This window comes from Nomascus leucogenys, chromosome 12 (assembly GCF_006542625.1).
Source record: "Nomascus leucogenys isolate Asia chromosome 12, Asia_NLE_v1, whole genome shotgun sequence".
Lineage (NCBI taxonomy): Eukaryota > Metazoa > Chordata > Mammalia > Primates > Hylobatidae > Nomascus > Nomascus leucogenys.
In genome coordinates, this window is record NC_044392.1 from 26,382,082 (window position 1) to 26,399,859 (window position 17,778).

Here is a 17,778-nt window from a genome sequence, read left to right on the forward strand (position 1 = left end):
CCTCTGTCTCCCAGGTTCTCATCTATTATCTTAACCACTGCAATAACCCCCTCACATTGTCTCCTGGCCCACTCTTCACACCTCTTCCAGTGACTTTTTTTTTTTTTTTTGAGACAGAGTTTCGCTCTTGTTGCCCAGGCTGGAGTGCAGTGGTGCGATCTTGGCTCACTGCAACCTCTGCCTCCCGGGTTCAAGCGATTCTCCTGCCTCAGCCTCCCGAGTAGCTGGGATTACGGGCATCTGCCACCATGCGCGGCTAATTTTGTATTTTTAGTAGAGACAGGGTTTCTCCGTGTTGGTCAGGCTGGTCACAAACTCCCGACCTCAGGTGATCCACCCACCTCGGCTTCTCAGAGTGCTGGGATTACAGGTGTGAGCCACTGCACCTGGCCCTCCAGTGACTTTTTCAAAGTACATTTTTGATTATGCCATTGCACTGTGCAGATATTCCAGGGACTTCCCACTGCTCTTAGGATAAGCCCAGACCCTTAGTGTGGACACCAGACCCTGCCTGGTTTCCCCTGCCCTCTCCAGGCTCACCTCCCACCCACGTCCCCTGATGTTTTCTGGGCTCCGGGCCCACAAGTCTGCTTCTTTCCATTTCTCAAATACGTTTTCCCTCCTGCTATATAGGACTGGCAAATGCTGTTCCCTCTGCCTGATGGGAACCTCTTCATCTAGCTGATGCAGGCTTCCCTTTCCACTCCCACGTTACTCCCCACTTTAGGGAGCTTTAGTGGTCAAATTTGATATTGTTCCTGAGAGAGTTCCGTTCATTCTGTCCGGCAACTTTGTCTTGCCAGTTTCCACTCACCTCTTAGCACTCCTCAGGTTATCATTTTACATGTGTGGCATGATTATTTGACTGTCAGTCTCCACCCTAGACCTAAATCTCTGTGAACATTGCACCATATTTGGTTTTGCTCATCATTGAATCTCAGGGTTCACCATTCCCTGAATGAATGAATGAATGAATGAATGAATAAAACTGCAGAAGTTCCCTATGACTTGGGCATGGATTGTAAGAATTCACTGATAAAATGAGAGCCGAGTCATGCCTTATGCACCCTATGAAAAGTTTGGGTTTATTCTTGAGGGCAACGGAGAGTCATTGAAAGATTTTAAATAAGGTGATGTAATGACTGGATTGTACAGAGAAGGGCAAGATCAGAGGCAGGAAGACTGGTTAGGAGGCTGTTGCTGGAGTCAAAGGGAGATGATGATGGCATGGACTAAGGCAGTGTCCTCGGTCACCATGATACCTGGCTGGGAAGTGTTCCCTGTCCCCCTGGGAGTGTGAGACCCAGGCAACACCACTCCTGGGGCCTCTGGCTCACCCATCCAAGAAAACCTCCCCTCCCAAACTCACCAAAGGGTAGAAGACTGGAAATGGGGGTGTGGTTTTCAGATAAAGGAGATGCTGTGCAGAACAGTCGTGGACCAGGAGCTGCCAATGTGCTCACAGACAGAGATTTTGTTTAATTTGTGTCTTGGATTCCTGCAAAAGTATTTGCTGTCTTGGTAGACAAGGGGTACACAGCAAAGAGTTCATACAGTAAACAAGGGCAGTATAATCAAAGCAGTTTTCCTCCCAAGTTGAAATCCCAGACCGCCTTGCCAAACACAGCCAGTTAAAGTAAATATAATAAATGCCTTTTCCAGACAGACGCACTCCTAAAGGCACAGCAAGGAGATGAAAAGACATGCTGACCAAGCAGATTAACAAGGGTGAATTAAGCAGAGAAAGGATAGACCAGCTGGCATAGGGCCTCACAGAGAGCTAGAAACAGTCACAAAAATTAAGCTAAATCCAAAAAAAAAAAAAAAAAAAACTGAAATGATACAGGAGGGAACTGATTCTAAGCGCAGCCTATCCCTGCCTAGAGCCGCAGGCTAATTTTATAATTAGCAGTTATATAAAATCGATGGCTAACTGTTCAGATGGAGGATGCGCCATGACATCATGAGAGAGACAGAAAACCCAGGCACGTCCTAGTTATTATTTCCCTCTACTGGGAAAAAAGAAGATTCAACACTCACTGATCATCTATCTCATTCCAGGCACTCTCATACAGTTATAGCTTCTTTAATCTTCACAACCACCTCATGAGGTGGGTATGGTTAGCACTCCCATTTTACAGATGAGGAAACTGAGGCTCGTAGAGTTTGAAAACCTGCCCAAGTTCACAAGGCTAGCAAGGGGCACAGCTGTGATTCAAAGCCAGTCCTTCCGAGTTCCAGTCAGAAGATTCCCCTTCCACAGCTGCTTCTGCTAAAGAAGTAAAATGTAAGGGACAGTCCAAATTTAAATGCCACAGACCTAGAAGGGATGGGAAAATTATTATTGAGTAGGGGGCTCAGGTTGATTTTTTGTTACAGTCAGATTTAAAACATTTCAAATATATATATATAAAACATTAAATTTATATATTACACATAATTATCTCAGAGAGTTCACTGCTGAGGAGATTTATAAGGCAAATGGCTTAACATAATTTAAGAAGGGATTATTGGCACATAAGGAAATCAAGAGTATTTGTACTCGCTGAGATGCTAGTTGCAAGGATTGTTGGTTCTCTTGCTGAGGCATTTGGGGGAAGAGAAGGGAGAGCCATGAAAAAGAGAAAAGGACAAAAGGAAGAAGTTTGACTCTGGCTCTAAAATATTATGCTTTCTCCCTCGCTCTCCAACTTGGAGCCTAAAAAGTTAAGTTTTTCAGCCTCCAATGCCTGTGTTCAGATTCAGTTTGATTTGAATGCTCTGCTCCGTGCAACATGCTAAGAGCCTAGACTTTCAACTCTGTATCCAGGCTTGCCACTTGCTGTGTGATTTGGGACAGTTGATTGAATCTTTCTAAACCTCTGTTTCTTCATCTGTTAAAGGGGACTGATACTACTGACCCCACAGTGCCATTATGAGGCATTCATGAGGCAATACATTTAACCACTTTAAGGTAGTGCTTCTGACAACAAACTACCCAGTAAGTGGATGACAGTGGTGAAGAAGAAAGAGATGAGGAGGTCTGTGAGCTACTGGATGGTTTAGGATGTCCCCCTTTAGTCCATGTGGCCTAGTGGTTTAGAACCTTGCCTCTCACAGCATAGTGCAGCCACCAGCAGCCCGGGCATTACCCCCAGAGATGTTGGAGGCCTCTTTCCCCGAGAACTACCAACCCCGAGCCTGCATGTTAGGACCCCTGCTTCAAGGAAATCTATGAGTGAGAAGCACTCACTTAGAGCACAGCTTTGGAAGTACCCCACTCAGCGGGGAGACCAGCTTCATGAAGTGTGCATCCTTGAGCAAATTTCTTAAATTTCCTGCACTTTAGTTTTCTCATCTAAAAGACATCCTATCTACCTCATTGGGTTGTAGCAAGAATTAAATGAAATCATACATATATCCCTATTCAAGAACTTAGGATGGAGCCTGGCACACAGCAAGCACTCAATACCCGTTCGATTTTTTATTGGTATTAATCCTCACAAAGCTCAGACCTGAAGCCGTGGCAGCCTGGCCTTTGCTGGGCACAAGGTCAGGCCCCCTTTACTCTCACTGTTGACTCTCAACGCTGAAAGCTCTATGGCACCTGTATTTGCCATTCCCTGGAGGAGCCCTTGTCTCTGAGGCCATCATTTTCCTCTTGGCTGTGGAATCCAGGCCCTTCCTGACTCTCCTGGTCTATGAGACATTCCCAGGGCTGGCTGGCAGCAAGTACCCCCTCTTGACCTCCCTCTTTACAAATGTTGTCCTCTGCCACACAGAGTCCAGGCTGGGGCCCAAAATTCAAAACATTCCCCCCCGCCGCACCATTATTCTCTGTAGGCAATGTCCAGAGAATTCCTTCTGGGATATGAATTTGTTTCTGAACAACAGACTCAATGTCTGCAATGACTTTTTCTCTCTGCTCTGGTGGCTTCTGTGTCCTTAATAAGTCTGTTTTAGGCTCGGTCACTTAGCCTGTATGATGTCTGTTTGGCCTGTGCACCATACCTATAGTCCCAAAGGGGTCCTTGAGTGTTACACACCTTACCAGCCAGAATAGAACCTGGCACCATATAACAGGGTACAATACCATTCTGCTTTCTGGGCAGCAACTAAAAAAAAAAATAAATCATTTAGAAAACTCCAAGTGGAGGGAGGGAGGGAAAGAGAGAGAGAAGGGAGGGAGAAGATTTTTAGTTGCTGATTGCAATTTAGCAAAAAAAATCAACTTCCCTGACCGGGACTAACGCAAATTATAAACACTACTCTGGCCTTTGTGTCCAAGGTGACTGCTCTAATCTGTCATCAAAAAGGCATGTGGTTGTGTTTTAGCAGGAGGGGAGGGGGCTTGCCCTCAGCCATCCACACTCTCTCACCTGGTCTTCCCTCATGAACAGAAGCCTAGGATCCGTAAGAATTCTCATGACCAGGAAACAAGGCAAAAGGAGCCAGGCCCATACGGTCACAGGAGCACCGTGCTCTCACAATCGCCCAGGGACCATTCATCACACCCCTTACCCACTCCACAGGGCACCTGCCTGTGGGCCTCATGGTGGCATTTGCTAACCTGCTGCCTCTCCCTGCATGAGGACTATCTCTATCTCCAGTTGACAAGCTGAAAATTGCCAACAGGGCCTAGGAAATCCAGAAGCTTGACAGTTTCTGCAGATGTGATACAACATAGGACTGCAAGAAAACAGAGACTTACAGCCAGCCACACATGATGCACTCGCACTCACCACATGCACACATGTACACACAAACCCACCTACAGACTCTTGCGCTTACACTTAAGCACATACACACACTCACATGCACATACACACATACTCACACACACACTCACACACACATGCACACACTCATAGTCATACACACCACACATGCTCATGCACTCATACATACACACTACACTTTCACATACCCTCACACGTACACACACTCACATACACCAGGCTGATGCCTGCAAGCACGTCCTGATCATGCTTTGGGAGTTGCCACCTTCAAGGTTTCTGGCCCAGATGGGGGTCTAATGGTGAGAAGGTCGGCTCTTCAGGGTATACTGGGAGGCCACGTGCTTGTCTGCAGGACAAGAAATCTGAGACTCCAGAGGGAGTCCAGCTGGCAAGTCAGCACTGACCACAGCACTCGATGTCCACCTCGCTATGTCTGCACTCCCTGATGGGCCAGTGCGCAAACACCAAACCCAGCACCAGATCTTCAACGCCCTGCAGCTCTTCTGAGGAGGAAAGAAAGGACCAGGCATGGGGCCTGGGGTCCTGGGCCAGACAGTGCTCAGCCTCCTTTGGGCGAAGTCACAGTGACCCCAAGTGGTCACTTTGGTAAGGCACCCTCTAAACTTGGTGTCACCTTCCAGGGGCGGGAAGCTGGGGAGTGGGCTGCAGAGACCCAAGTTGAAGTGGAGGAAAGAAAGGACAAAGGCTTCCACATACCTCTTCCTCACGGAGCTGGGACATACGGGGCCTATTCCTTATTTGTCTTAAAGGTTGGGGATAAGGGGGCCAGGGGAAAAACCAGATGGGAATATTTTAGCTGCAGCTTCCACTTCCTCAGCAGGGAGTACTTGTTCACAGCAACAACCCAGAATAGGGATGCTCCTATATGACAAGGTTGATGAGCTGTGTTTCTCATTAATTCCACCAGCAATAAGAAAGTTCCATCTGGAAACAGTCCTTAGAAGTATTATTTTTCTTATCAAAAATGGGCTTGTTAGGCCAGTCTCTTCCTTTAAATCAGAATGGAATTGGCTGCTTCTCTTGAGACTTGAACATCATGCACACCCAAAAAAGCAGGGAGATGGCCTCAAAAGCCTGACTCATTCCAGGAATCCTGAAGATGCACCTGTCATTATCCAAAGAGATAAGTGTGGGGAGGCTGATTGCTCAGATCTCCATTTAACTAAAAAGTAGATTGATGCCTATCTGGTGTGATTTCAGGGGCTCTCCGAAGAGCCTCCTCCACATATCTCCCCCATGAAACCTCTGGTCTCCAAATTCCACAGATGGGAAATTTCTCTCTGAGGGACCCTATGTTAGTCCCTGGGTTTTCATGAATTATTTTGCCAGAGCTGCCTTTGCATGCCCTGTTTCCTTTGTCTGGGTTGCCCTCCCTGCCACCAGATGTCCATGGCTCCTTCAAACCCCAGTCTAGATATCCTCTCTTTGGAGTCTCCCCAACACTCCCCACCACCACTGCTACTGCCACCAGCGCCATGCTGCTTCTATGCATGTTTTCTCACTATACTACATACTGAAAAACATAAAATATTTGACCCAAAGACCTAAGAGTCTAGTGAGGAAACCAATATGAAAACTAACAGTAATAACATAATCACTGTAAAAATCGCAGATTGACTGCAAGTTCCTTGGGGACAGGGTCCTCAGTTTGTCCCTCTCTGTGAAGGTAGGCACCCAGTGCACTAGGGCCAATCACACCCCTAACCTCAGTTTCATAGACTTGAGCTTCACAGACACTTGGGAGATGATCCCAGGGATTTAAAGATGGAAAGGGCCCATATTTCCTCATGTCCACTTGAGCCCAACCAAGTCTGCAGACCCCAAGTATCTTATTCACGTTTTGCCAGCAAGAGACAGCAATCTCAGTTCCTTGGGTCTTCTCCCTACCACTTTCCCTGCTAGCGACAGCAGGCATGAAGAATAGGTTCCCAAAACAGGGCTAAGTGAGTCATTCTGCCTTTATCACCACAGTCGTTGCACTGCAGGTGAGAATGTGCTAGCTCCTGTTCCTCTCTGGCCCTAATTAATCTATGAATGCTCATTATGCCCCATTCTGGCCACTAGAGAATTCCATATTTCCTTCCCTCTATCTTTCCTTATCTTAGCCAGCTTTAAGTTCCAACTCAAATGCCTTCTCTGGAAAGACTTATCTGACTATTACAGCCCATACTGATCTTCTCCCTGCTGATCATGTCCTCTTAGTCCCATGCTGATCTTGTCCTCTTAGTTAGCAGCCTCTGCTTTGGTCCTGCATTAGTCCATTTGCAGTACTATAAAGGAATACCTAAGGGTATGTAATTTATAAAGAAAGGAGGTTTGACTGGCTTACAGTTCTGCAGGGTGTACAGGAAACATAGTGCCAGCATCTGCTTCTGATGAGGGCCTCGGAAAGCTCACGATCATGTGGGAATCCAGAGGGGGAGCCTGCGCATCACACAATGAGAGAGGGAGCAAGGGTTGGGGGGAGGTGCCACACACTTTTAAACAACCAGATCTCACGAGAACTCACTCACTATCTGGAGGACAGCTCCAAGCCATTCATGAGGGATCCACCCCCATGACCAAAGCACCTCCCACTGGGCCCCACCGCCAACATTGGGGATGACAATTCAACATGAGATTTGGAGGGGACAAGCATCCAAACTCTAACAGGTACCAAATCACTCTCGAATTCCAAGTTGCTTACTCCACTCCTTCCTCCTGGCCTGTAAGACTCAGGGATGGGAACCATGCTATGATGTGTCAGAAAAAAACAAGAGACTTGGGTTTCAAACCTAGTTTTATCATGTATCAGTTTTGTGACCTTGGCCAAGGAATAGACTTCTTGGAGCTCCTGTTTGCTCATCTGCAATACCCTATGAGTAGCGCTGCAGGGAAATTAAATAACGTGTGAATCTTTAAGTAGCTCAGTTATACTTGCGTAACTCTTTACCATCAGACACTCAGAAAGTCTTCATTTCTTATCTCTCTTTTTCTTCCCTCCCCTTCGTCATTATTCTTTTCCATGTAGCTTAGTGCTTGGCATATTATGGGTGCTCACTAAATAATTATTTTACTTTTTTTAGCACAGATTCCTTTTCACCCCCTAAAGGCAAGGCTAATGTCTTGTTCAGCTCACACCACCTTGTGTCTGACACAAAGGAGGCCCTTAATAATATTTGTTGAATGGATGACTGTGCTTTAGGGGTTCCAAGAAGAATGGGTGTGAGGTGAAAGAGTTGAGAAAAGCATCAACCTCCAAGTTGAACAAAGAAAGTTCTATAAGGAACGGAGAGCTATGGGATGAATTTTCTGTGCTATTGTTAAGAAAGGCAACAGGGCCATTTATATGTTACCACTTGCAGGAGTTGGATGGAGAGATAAAGGGGGCATTGATAGAGAGCAATGGGGTCTTTAAAAAGTGAGAAATCCCTAGGAGTACTCAGAGTGCTGATATATAAGTGCACTGGCTATGTCTCAGATACATGTAGTTTTTTTTTTTTCCAGCAGAACTGTATTTTACCTGCTGGCAAAGAGCAACAATTCACTTGTAGCATGGAAGAAAGCTGCTGAAAATCAAAGGAAAGCAGCAGGCACAAACCTATAAGAGTCCCACTTTTCCATCCTCTAGACAGAAAACCTGGGAAGAGAACACATTAAATTCTGCTCTGCAGTCTTCTGGGAGAAGATGATTCCATTGTAAATTATTGAACATTTCATTTAAGCTTCATAAATAAGAAACTGGGATGAAAATATTACATGTTAGATCTGTTTGGCAACGTATAATTTCTGTCTTACTCCTTCCATCTGTCACCCTTCATCTGTGTTGGAGAATTTCTACTTCATTATAGGCAATCGAAGGTCTCAATCAGTTGCCTGATAAAAGTAGTTTATGTCCCAAAGGTAATCTCATTTCCGCAACCAAGGATGTACCTGGAACTCACTGAACATATTGATGGAGATAAATGTGTGCCTCAAATGGATCGGGGGGTATTGCAATCACCCACTCAATCTAGAGATAGGTACTTGGCCCAGCCAGGGGCAAGGTCCTCACTGCCACCTGGACTCCCTGAATCACTGGTTTCCAACAGAGCCAACAGGCTAAGCCCCAGCAAACCAATAACAACAAGTCAACAGGTGCACCCAGGACCAGCCTGTACTTGCCTGGGGCAGTTTTTGTAGTTGATGAGACCACTCACCAAAAAAAAAAAAAAAAGTACTCAAAATCCAGGAATAGTTCCCTGTGCAAAGTAATAAAATACTAGCTACTACCGCTAAGATCCAGGCACTGGACTTTAAACTCTTTGACTCTTATAATCCTCATGATGACCTCTGATATAGATGCTGTTATTATTCTCATTCTTCAGAAATTGAGGCTTATAGATGTTAAGTAATCAATATGACACAGGTAAAAGGTGAAAGAGACTGAACATAGATATGTCAGACATCAAAGGCTGTCAAACTTCAAAGTTTACCTCCACTGGTGTTGCCACTTTAGAGAAAGAAAGAATTAAGCATTAGGAAAGAAAGGGAGCTGGTTCAAGAAGAGAAAAAAGAGGGCTGATTCAAATGCCTACCCAGACAGGGCTTCGGCACTGCATTCCTGGGAGGGAAACTGGCCTGGTAAGCTCTGCCATGCTTAAGCAACATTTATTGCATGGACTGCATGAAAGCCTACTGAGGAAGGGGATGAAAAACCCCCTGGCTCCCAGGCAGCATTCCTCTTGGCCAACCAAGCCATTTGTTAAAGAAATGTTGCTCAAAGTATTTCCGATCAAAATCAGGGATTCCAGAAAAATCACAGCTGCCCTGAGCGGTGGAAGGAAGTAATAGGACATCCCATTCCTCCTAAAAGCCCTGAACTCTGAGACCAGAATCCGGGGGCGGGGGGCATCTCTAGCTAGTCACAGACTTACTCCATGCCACAGTTTCTTTTTATAAAAAGATGATGTACTCTGTTGAATAACAGTCCCCTCAAAATGCGTGTCCACCCCAAACCCGTGAATGTGACCTTATTTGGAAATAAGGTCTTTAGAGATGCAGTAGAGTTAAGATGAGGTCATACTGGATTAGGGTGGCCCCTAAATTCAATGTGACTGGTGTGTTTATAAGAAGACGGGAAGACACAGACACACATGTGTCTACAGAGGCAGAGACTGGGGTGACGCAACTACAAGCCAAGGAATGCCAGGGAGTGCTGGCAACCACCAGAACCTAGGTCTCCTAGAGCCTTCAGAGGAAGCATGGTCCTGGCGACACCTTGATTTCAGACTTCTAGACTTCAGAACTGTGGGAGGACACATGTCTGTTTTAAGCCACACTGTGTGTGGTAATTTATAACAGCATCCACAGGAAGCTAATGTAGATGGAGAAAAGACTGCTTATCCCACCTTCCTCCCAAGGTTGTGATGAGACTCTAAAACACAATCCATTTTGAAAAGCACAGATGTTATATAAACACAGAATACCATTCCAATCAGCCATGAGCCCACACAAAGCCCCAAAAAGAGCCTACCGGAAGGATTCAGACTGACCATTGGAGGCCTGCATGGTGATCACTTGATTTTTTTGGGTTTTTTTGTTTTGTTTTTGTTTGTTTGTTTTTGTTTTTTTTGATACAGAGTCTCGCTCTGTCACCCAGGCTGGAGTGCAGTGGCGTGATCTTGGCTCACTGCAACCTCCGCCTCCCAGGTTCAAGCGATTCTCCTGCCTCAGCCTCTGAAGTAGCTGGGACTACAGGTGCACACCACCACACCCGGCTAATTGGTGTAATTTTAGTAGAGATGGGTTTCACCATATTGGTCAGGCTTGTCTCGAATTCCTGACCTCAGATGATCCACCCACCTTGGCCTCCCAAAGTGTTGGGATTACAGGCGTGAGCCACCGTGCCCCGCCTTTGTTGGGTTTTTCTACAATCCCAGTCCTAATAGATAAAGATGAGTTTGATGCCAGTTGTAATAGATGAAATAGCCCTCAAAGAATCCCCAGCATCTGTGAATATAACCACCTTACAGGGCAAAAAGGACTTTGCAGGTGTGATTAAATTAAAGATCTTGAGAAGGAGAGACTAGCCTGTACTATCCAGGTGGGTCCAACGTGATCGCAAGGATTTTCATAAGATGGATGTAGGGAGGTCAGAGTCAGAGTAGATGCAATGATAGGAGCAGAGGTCAGAGAGAGAAAACAGATTTGATCGTTTCAAGCTGCTGGCTTTGAAGATAGATTAAGAGACCATGAAACAAAGAATGCAGGCAACCTCTAGAAGCTAGAAAAGGCAGGGAAATGGATTTTCTCCTAGAGCCTCCAGAAGGAATGCAGCCCTGCTGAACTACTTTAGACTGCAGACCTCCTGAACTAACTGTAAGAGAATCCACTTTTGTTGTTGTTAAGTCACTAAATTGTGGTGATGTGTTACAGCAGCAATAGGAAACGAGTACACCAGTCAAACCAGTTAGTCTGAAAATAAATGCGAAAGAGGCAAGGAGAGAACCCAGAGAATTCCAGATATTCTAGGAGGCTCTTGGAGATCCTTTGTAGTAAACCTCCCAAAGGATTTCTTCAGAGAAGCTTACACCTTTTAGTGGGACAGTTTTTGTGTTTCCTCTGTCTTCCTGGACTCCCCTGGAAGTTATTCTAAAATTAGATCCACAGCTTTAGATACCCTGAGGCCTGAATTTCTGAACTTGGTGGGGGGCCCACAGCAACAGGACTTCTGCATGCCCCTACTTGACAGCCCTGTGCTTAGAAAAAAAAGTCCATCCACTGTTGCTCCCTAGAAGGGACCCAGGAGTCCCCATATGGCCTCAGCTCCTATAAAAGGTGTAGCTTGGTCCTTGTATATAACATTCAAGGAATGCTTTTCAGGTGTATGTCCACACTGTCTCTCTTGATTACATACTCCCGAAATTCACAATTTAAGCAAGAAATCCCCTCACTGGTTCAAGCCAACCTGAGACGCTAAGCATACAAGGAGTCTTTGTATACTTAGGTGAGCACACCTCTGAAGGTCACTGACAAGGCAGCCTCACTGCCTTCCCAGAGAGCCTGGCTGCAAGAAGGAAGCTCTGCATGGGCTGGTTCATCCTATTGACTTGGGATTCCTAAATAGTGAAATTGGGATTTCCTAATAGTTGAAATTAGGAGAGGATTCAAGGAGGACTAAACACAAGGTATGAATAGGAGTCTAAGATCATTTTCTTCCTGCTTTCAGCCTTCCTAGCCCTGCCCCATACACAGAATAATGTTTGTTTCTCCATCCACTGATAGATCTGGTACCTGGCACTGAGTATGGAGTTGGAATATCTGCCGTCATGAACTCACAGCAAAGCGTGCCAGCCACCATGAATGCCAGGACTGGTGAGTAGGAGGACTGCTGAGGAAGAAGACCAGGTTAGCCTATAAGCCTAAGGAGTCATGGAGGCTCGTCCCAGAAAAAATTAATCAGAAAGCAATGTCTTCCAGTGAACAGGGCTCTGGTGACAACTGTCAGCCTAGAAACAACATCCACCCTATGCCTAATCCCTGATCTCTGACATGCGGGACAGAGTCACCCTCTTCCCCACAGACCTGTGCTCGGTCCCCCATGGTCTGAAGAGCTGCTCAGGGCTGTACAGAGCAGAGGAGGAAAATCCTAAATAGGTTGATGCCATTGCAGGCCATATTTTTATCTGGACCACCCCAACAGTAGGAAGAATGGGGTATCTTCGCCCTGCATACACCACAGAGGCCCTCACAAATGCCACTTAGGTGAAGGTCTAGACTTGCAACAACCCATTAAATCTGAGGGCAGAAGAAAAGTCCAGCTGAGACCCTTGCTGCTCTGGATTCAGCAGTTTTGCTTCCAAATCCTGGGTAAATTTCAAAGTCATTTCAGCAGCTATGGTACTAGCAGCCTGGGCCGGGCTAGGGATTTTAGACCAGTCCCTGTCCCAAGGTTCAGCCTCTCTAGAGAACCACATGGACAAAGGTTTCCAGGTCCTCAGATCTAGCTGCCTGCCTGGCTATGGTTAGAACAAGTCAAAATAGCCTCAGGATTGGAGGGTGGTGCACTTCTGTTGCCAGGAATGGCATATCCCTACTTGGTGGTAGCTACCATTTTGTCTTTATTGGCTTATTGAGAAAGGATGGGAGAAAATGAATATGGCAGGCTTGAAAATCAGCAGCCAGCTTTGTCCCAGAGGTAGATGCAATCCAGTGATGTCAGAGCTCATCATGCCTTTCTTCAGATTGTTCATCTATTTGCCAAGCCCCTGGCCATCATTCAGAGGGAAGGTGCTTAGCAAAATGTGAGATAAGTGTCAGCAATGACAAGCTAGTTCTCATAGTCAGCAGGCCTGCTGGTAGCTTGGAAACACACAAAGCAGGCCAATAAATACTGCCTTCCTGGGGAACATGTGTAAAATAGGACATTTATGTCAATCCACAGAACTTGACAGTCCCCGAGACCTCATGGTGACAGCCTCCTCGGAGACCTCCATCTCCCTCTTCTGGACCAAGGCCAGTGGCCCCATTGACCACTACCGAATTACCTTTACCCCATCCTCTGGGATTGCCTCAGAAGTCACTGTACCCAAGGACAGGACCTCGTACACACTAACAGATCTAGAGCCTGGGTCAGAGTACATCATTTCCATCACTGCTGAGAGGGGTCGGCAGCAGAGCTTGGAGTCCACTGTGGATGCTTTCACAGGTACCAGAGCAGCAGAAGTCCCAGCCAGGTTCAGGGATCAGTGGATCTTAGTGTGAGAAATTCATCCAGGCAACTCACTCTTCCAGTGTTCCATTTCCTTTGGAGAAAAGAGAGGTGGGTAGAAAAGGATAGAGTCAAAACTAATAAGTGCATCAAGAGGGAAGGGTTGGAAGTAAAGGGGGGAGGTGAGCAACGGTGTTACCTGCCTGAAAACTTGTGTCTGGTTTTTCTATGGCCTTGACATAGTAGTTGATTCTATCCATCTTTCCCTGCTGCAGTAAATCAGTGGGAATTCAGAGGATCCACAGGATCATGTAAAATTCCTTCCAGGATACAGGCTTTCAATCCTGGGTCAGTATTATGATTAACTCACAGAAGTAGTTCTCATTTTAACAGAATCCATTTTCCCATATTCGGATTGGAAAAAGTGGAGTGAACAGTACTGGAGAGTGAGGAGGTGGAATCTCTGGGTTAGTGGGTGAAGGTGTGGCCCTTATTAGCAAGGAGAGCAGGTCCCTTTAGCCAAGAAGTTCTTCTAGCCCAGTGGCCCATCTCTTCACGTGTTTCAGGACCATCCATCTCCTTTGCTTTGCAGGCTTCCGTCCCATCTCTCATCTGCACTTTTCTCACGTGACCTCCTCCAGTGTGAACATCACTTGGAGTGATCCATCTCCCCCAGCAGACAGACTCATTCTGAACTACAGCCCCAGGGATGAGGAGGAAGAGATGATGGAGGTCTCCCTGGATGCCACCAAGAGGCATGCTGTCCTGATGGGCCTGCAACCAGCCACAGAATATATTGTGAACCTTGTGGCTGTCCATGGCACAGTGACCTCTGAGCCCATTGTGGGCTCCATCACCACAGGTGAGGCTGGAGGACTTGGCAGCAGGTGATGAAAGGGGTTCTCACAGTAGCCTTTGACAAATCAGTGAAATTTCAAAAGAGAAGGACCCAAGGAGTAGTGGATTGCCTCTATGGCTAGAGAAAGTCTGTGAGCTGTTCTGAAATAACTACTTCCTCCAGTGCTGCAGAAGATGCATTAGATGAGAGACTCCCACTTGGAAGGTGGGACAAAGTCAATGTCTTGAGGAGGCCAAAGCTTGAATGCATTTGTCCAAAAGATCTCCCACTACCAGCTTAGAAAAAAAGCACTGGAGAAAGCTAGTCTCCAAGAAGAATCCCTCTACAGTGAAGTGACACCTCTTCCTATTCTGGAGAACCGTCTCTTAACTGCCCAGAAAGTTCACTCGTACAATAATGCTTCCTTAGTCTCACATGGGACTAGCATGCAATCAGGTAGTGACCTGGCACTCAGAGAACGGGGTTGATTTGGATGTTGCTTAGAAAACACAGGCACTCTGAGATGAATTGGATCAGTCCCAGCTCATTATTCCCAAATATAGTTTCAAATATGAGGTACATGTGGGTGAAGATATGTATGTTTGGATAGTTTCCTCCTTACTAACAAGAACTCACAAACTGGACAAGTGGATTAAACACTCAGCTGATCAACTCTGTGATCCCCTAGCAGTCAATAAAAAGTCCATAACATAAATGAAATACAATTTAGGAAAATGGATTTGTTCCAGACTTGTGCTCTGAAATCCCTGTACAGTCAATAGGCAGTTTTTCAAAACTGAAACCAAAGGTGGCTGCTAAAGAATAAGAGATACAGGCAAAATTTGGTTTATCTTTAAAAAAATTACCTCAGAGAAAATGCCTGTTTCTCCCAATTCAAAACAAAACATATGAACTTTTAAAAAAGTTCCTATTTGGCTTGCAGATAGGTAACATGTACAGAGCTTGCCAGCTTGGCTTCATGTTGTTAAAATATTCTCCATGAACATAGCTTTGGTCATACCTACAAGGTTTCAAGTGAAACATCAGCCTGACCATGGTTTTAAGATATCCTATTACACAGAAAGATCTTGTCTGCCTTTGGGACAACATTGGCTTTTGGTCAACATAAAACCAGGGACAAGAATTTCTTTTTCACACTGTGCTTTCTGTCTTTTTCCCACAATCACTGGGTCCTTGTAGGAATTGATCCCCCAAAAGACATCACAATTAGCAATGTGACCAAGGACTCAGTGATGGTCTCCTGGAGCCCTCCTGTTGCATCTTTCGATTACTACCGAGTATCATATCGACCCACCCAAGGTAACAAAGTGATTTGATTTCTCAAAGATACTAGGATTTGGGTGAAGATTATGGGAGAACTAGCATATCCTGCAGAACATCCACTCCTGCCTGCGTTTTTCCTCTTCTCTGTGGCATGCTCCATCAGAATGAGAGTGAGCTGGTGTGCAGCCAAGAAACCCTGCACTCACCAATGCCTCTTGAGAAAGGCTTGATTACATTCACCCAGAAAGCAGGCCCTTCACTAGCAGAGGTAACTGATCACCATTATCTAGGCAGTGTCTAGAGAAAAAAAGAGCCCCAAAAGAATCTGCCAAGAGCTTGGGTCACATGAACATTCCTACAAGAATGAAGTTCAAGACTAGGAGCCGGAGGGATGGCTAAAGACCCAGCAAAGCCAGATGGAGCCTTGGAGGGAACCACAGTGATGTGGTCCCATTTCAGCCACTCCAGACAAGTTATGAGTCAGAGGAAATTGGCCCAGACCTAACCTGCTTCCTGCCAGTTCTTGCTGGTACATGTGGCATTGTTAAGGAAGTGGAGGGCACACTCACTTCCAGTGAGGATACAGGACAGCATTCCAGACTACACTGTCTCTGGACTGCGGGGACTGCTCCTTGCATCGGTGCCCTTTACACTGCCTTAATGTCATTGTCTTAGAAAAGACCAGCTTGTTAGAAAACCACTTAATAGATAGGTCATTTTTCTTTGCTCCAAGGAGCCCATAAAATGAAGGAGTGAGACCAGTGTGCAAAGCCTCTTCACACTCCAACATTCCCAGCCCATGAACCATGTATCACCCCTCCCCACTGAGTGCTGAGTCCCACACCCATCTGTGCTTTATTAACATAGACTGTACCATGGGCTGCTTGGATGAAAGAGCTGCTGAATTTTAACTGTAGATTCTTCTCTTCTCCAGTGGGACGACTAGACAGCTCAGTGGTGCCCAACACTGTGACAGAATTCACCATCACCAGACTGTACCCAGCTACCGAATACGAAATCAGCCTCAACAGCGTGCGGGGCAGGGAGGAAAGCGAGCGCATCTGTACTCTTGTGCACACAGGTGGGCATGTCTCCCTACCGTGTCAAGTCAGGACCCTGGCTGAAGATCTGAGTGAGGTTGTTCGGGCTTGTAGAAAGGTTCTGGAGGCCGAGGCTCCATTTCGGGGTGCTCCTCCAACTCACTGTGTCTTGCAGGGCAATTTGCAATTTCTCTCCCCCCAGTATTCCTCTCTAATACTAAAAGTTTAGAGAGTCACCCTCTAGAAGTCTTGCTGGTTTAGGTTAGGAATTTTCATGGAACTTCCAACAAAAACAGTGCCCTTTCAGACATGTGATGGAAGTGAATTCTAAAACAGTTATCTGAATTATTCATCTGATTTTGTAAAAGACTCAGATGAGAAAATTTCACCTCAGAGAAGAAAAGAGTTGTTATTCCAGTAATGGAATTGGGTCATGAAATTCATCATCAGATATAGCCAGAAACCACCAAGAAGCTGCCTTTGCTCTTGCTTTGTGCTCCAGGGAGAAAGAAGGCACCAAAGTGGCCATAACCCCCTCACCCGGGACCAAAGCAGTGGAGGTGATGTGGCTCCGTGGGCATCCTGGGCTGCCTGCAGGGGCACCGTGTACCTCCTGTCTCTGACAGGCCCCCTAGTCAGATCCAGATGTCTTCTGCATCCTCCATCAGCTCCTGCATAATGACCAGAGGAAGGGAGGTGCAAGGGAGAGACTGGCTTGCAATATGGGAAAGTGGGGAAAGATAGTCCAAATCCCATGGCCTCCCTCTTAAAAACAAGCCCACGTGATGGGGCTGAAGAGAAGGCTCCTTCGGTAGCAGCACTGCTCTTCCGTCTCTGGCCCCTCAGCAAGTACACCATGCAGAATGCGCAAAGATTCGCTGCAGAACTCACTAGCAGTCACAGCCAAAGTTTTCTATTCCCATACCCTAGACCAAACCTCCTAGTTAAGCCATCATTCCCACAGCACATGGGAAAACATCCAGTTTGCCTCATTAGGAGAACACCTGGATTTTCTACAGTTGCTTAATTTCCCTGGAGAATGGTATTTCCCAAATGAGGGAAATATACTTCGGAATTCCTCACTGCTTTTGTAAATGTTCTCAGAAGCTCAGAAACAGCATCTCTAAGGCAATGGGTCAAGAAATATTCCTTCACAAACACAAAAATTATTCTTCTAAAGACAGCGCAGAATATTCTGATCTTCCC

The 17,778-nt window shown here is 46.1% G+C and overlaps 1 protein-coding gene across 2 annotated transcripts in view; it reads left to right on the top strand.

The window, feature by feature from the left end:
- The window catches only part of TNR (tenascin R), a 443,154-nt gene that overhangs the window by 377,258 nt on the left and 48,118 nt on the right, over positions 1-17,778 (top strand). For both annotated transcript variants that reach the window (XM_003258925.4, XM_030823942.1), the window contains 5 exons: positions 11,985-12,074; positions 13,144-13,407; positions 14,003-14,272; positions 15,449-15,568; positions 16,467-16,613. In XM_003258925.4, coding sequence (XP_003258973.2) covers positions 11,985-12,074; positions 13,144-13,407; positions 14,003-14,272; positions 15,449-15,568; positions 16,467-16,613 — 891 coding nt within the window. The remainder of the gene's footprint in view (positions 1-11,984; positions 12,075-13,143; positions 13,408-14,002; positions 14,273-15,448; positions 15,569-16,466; positions 16,614-17,778) is intronic.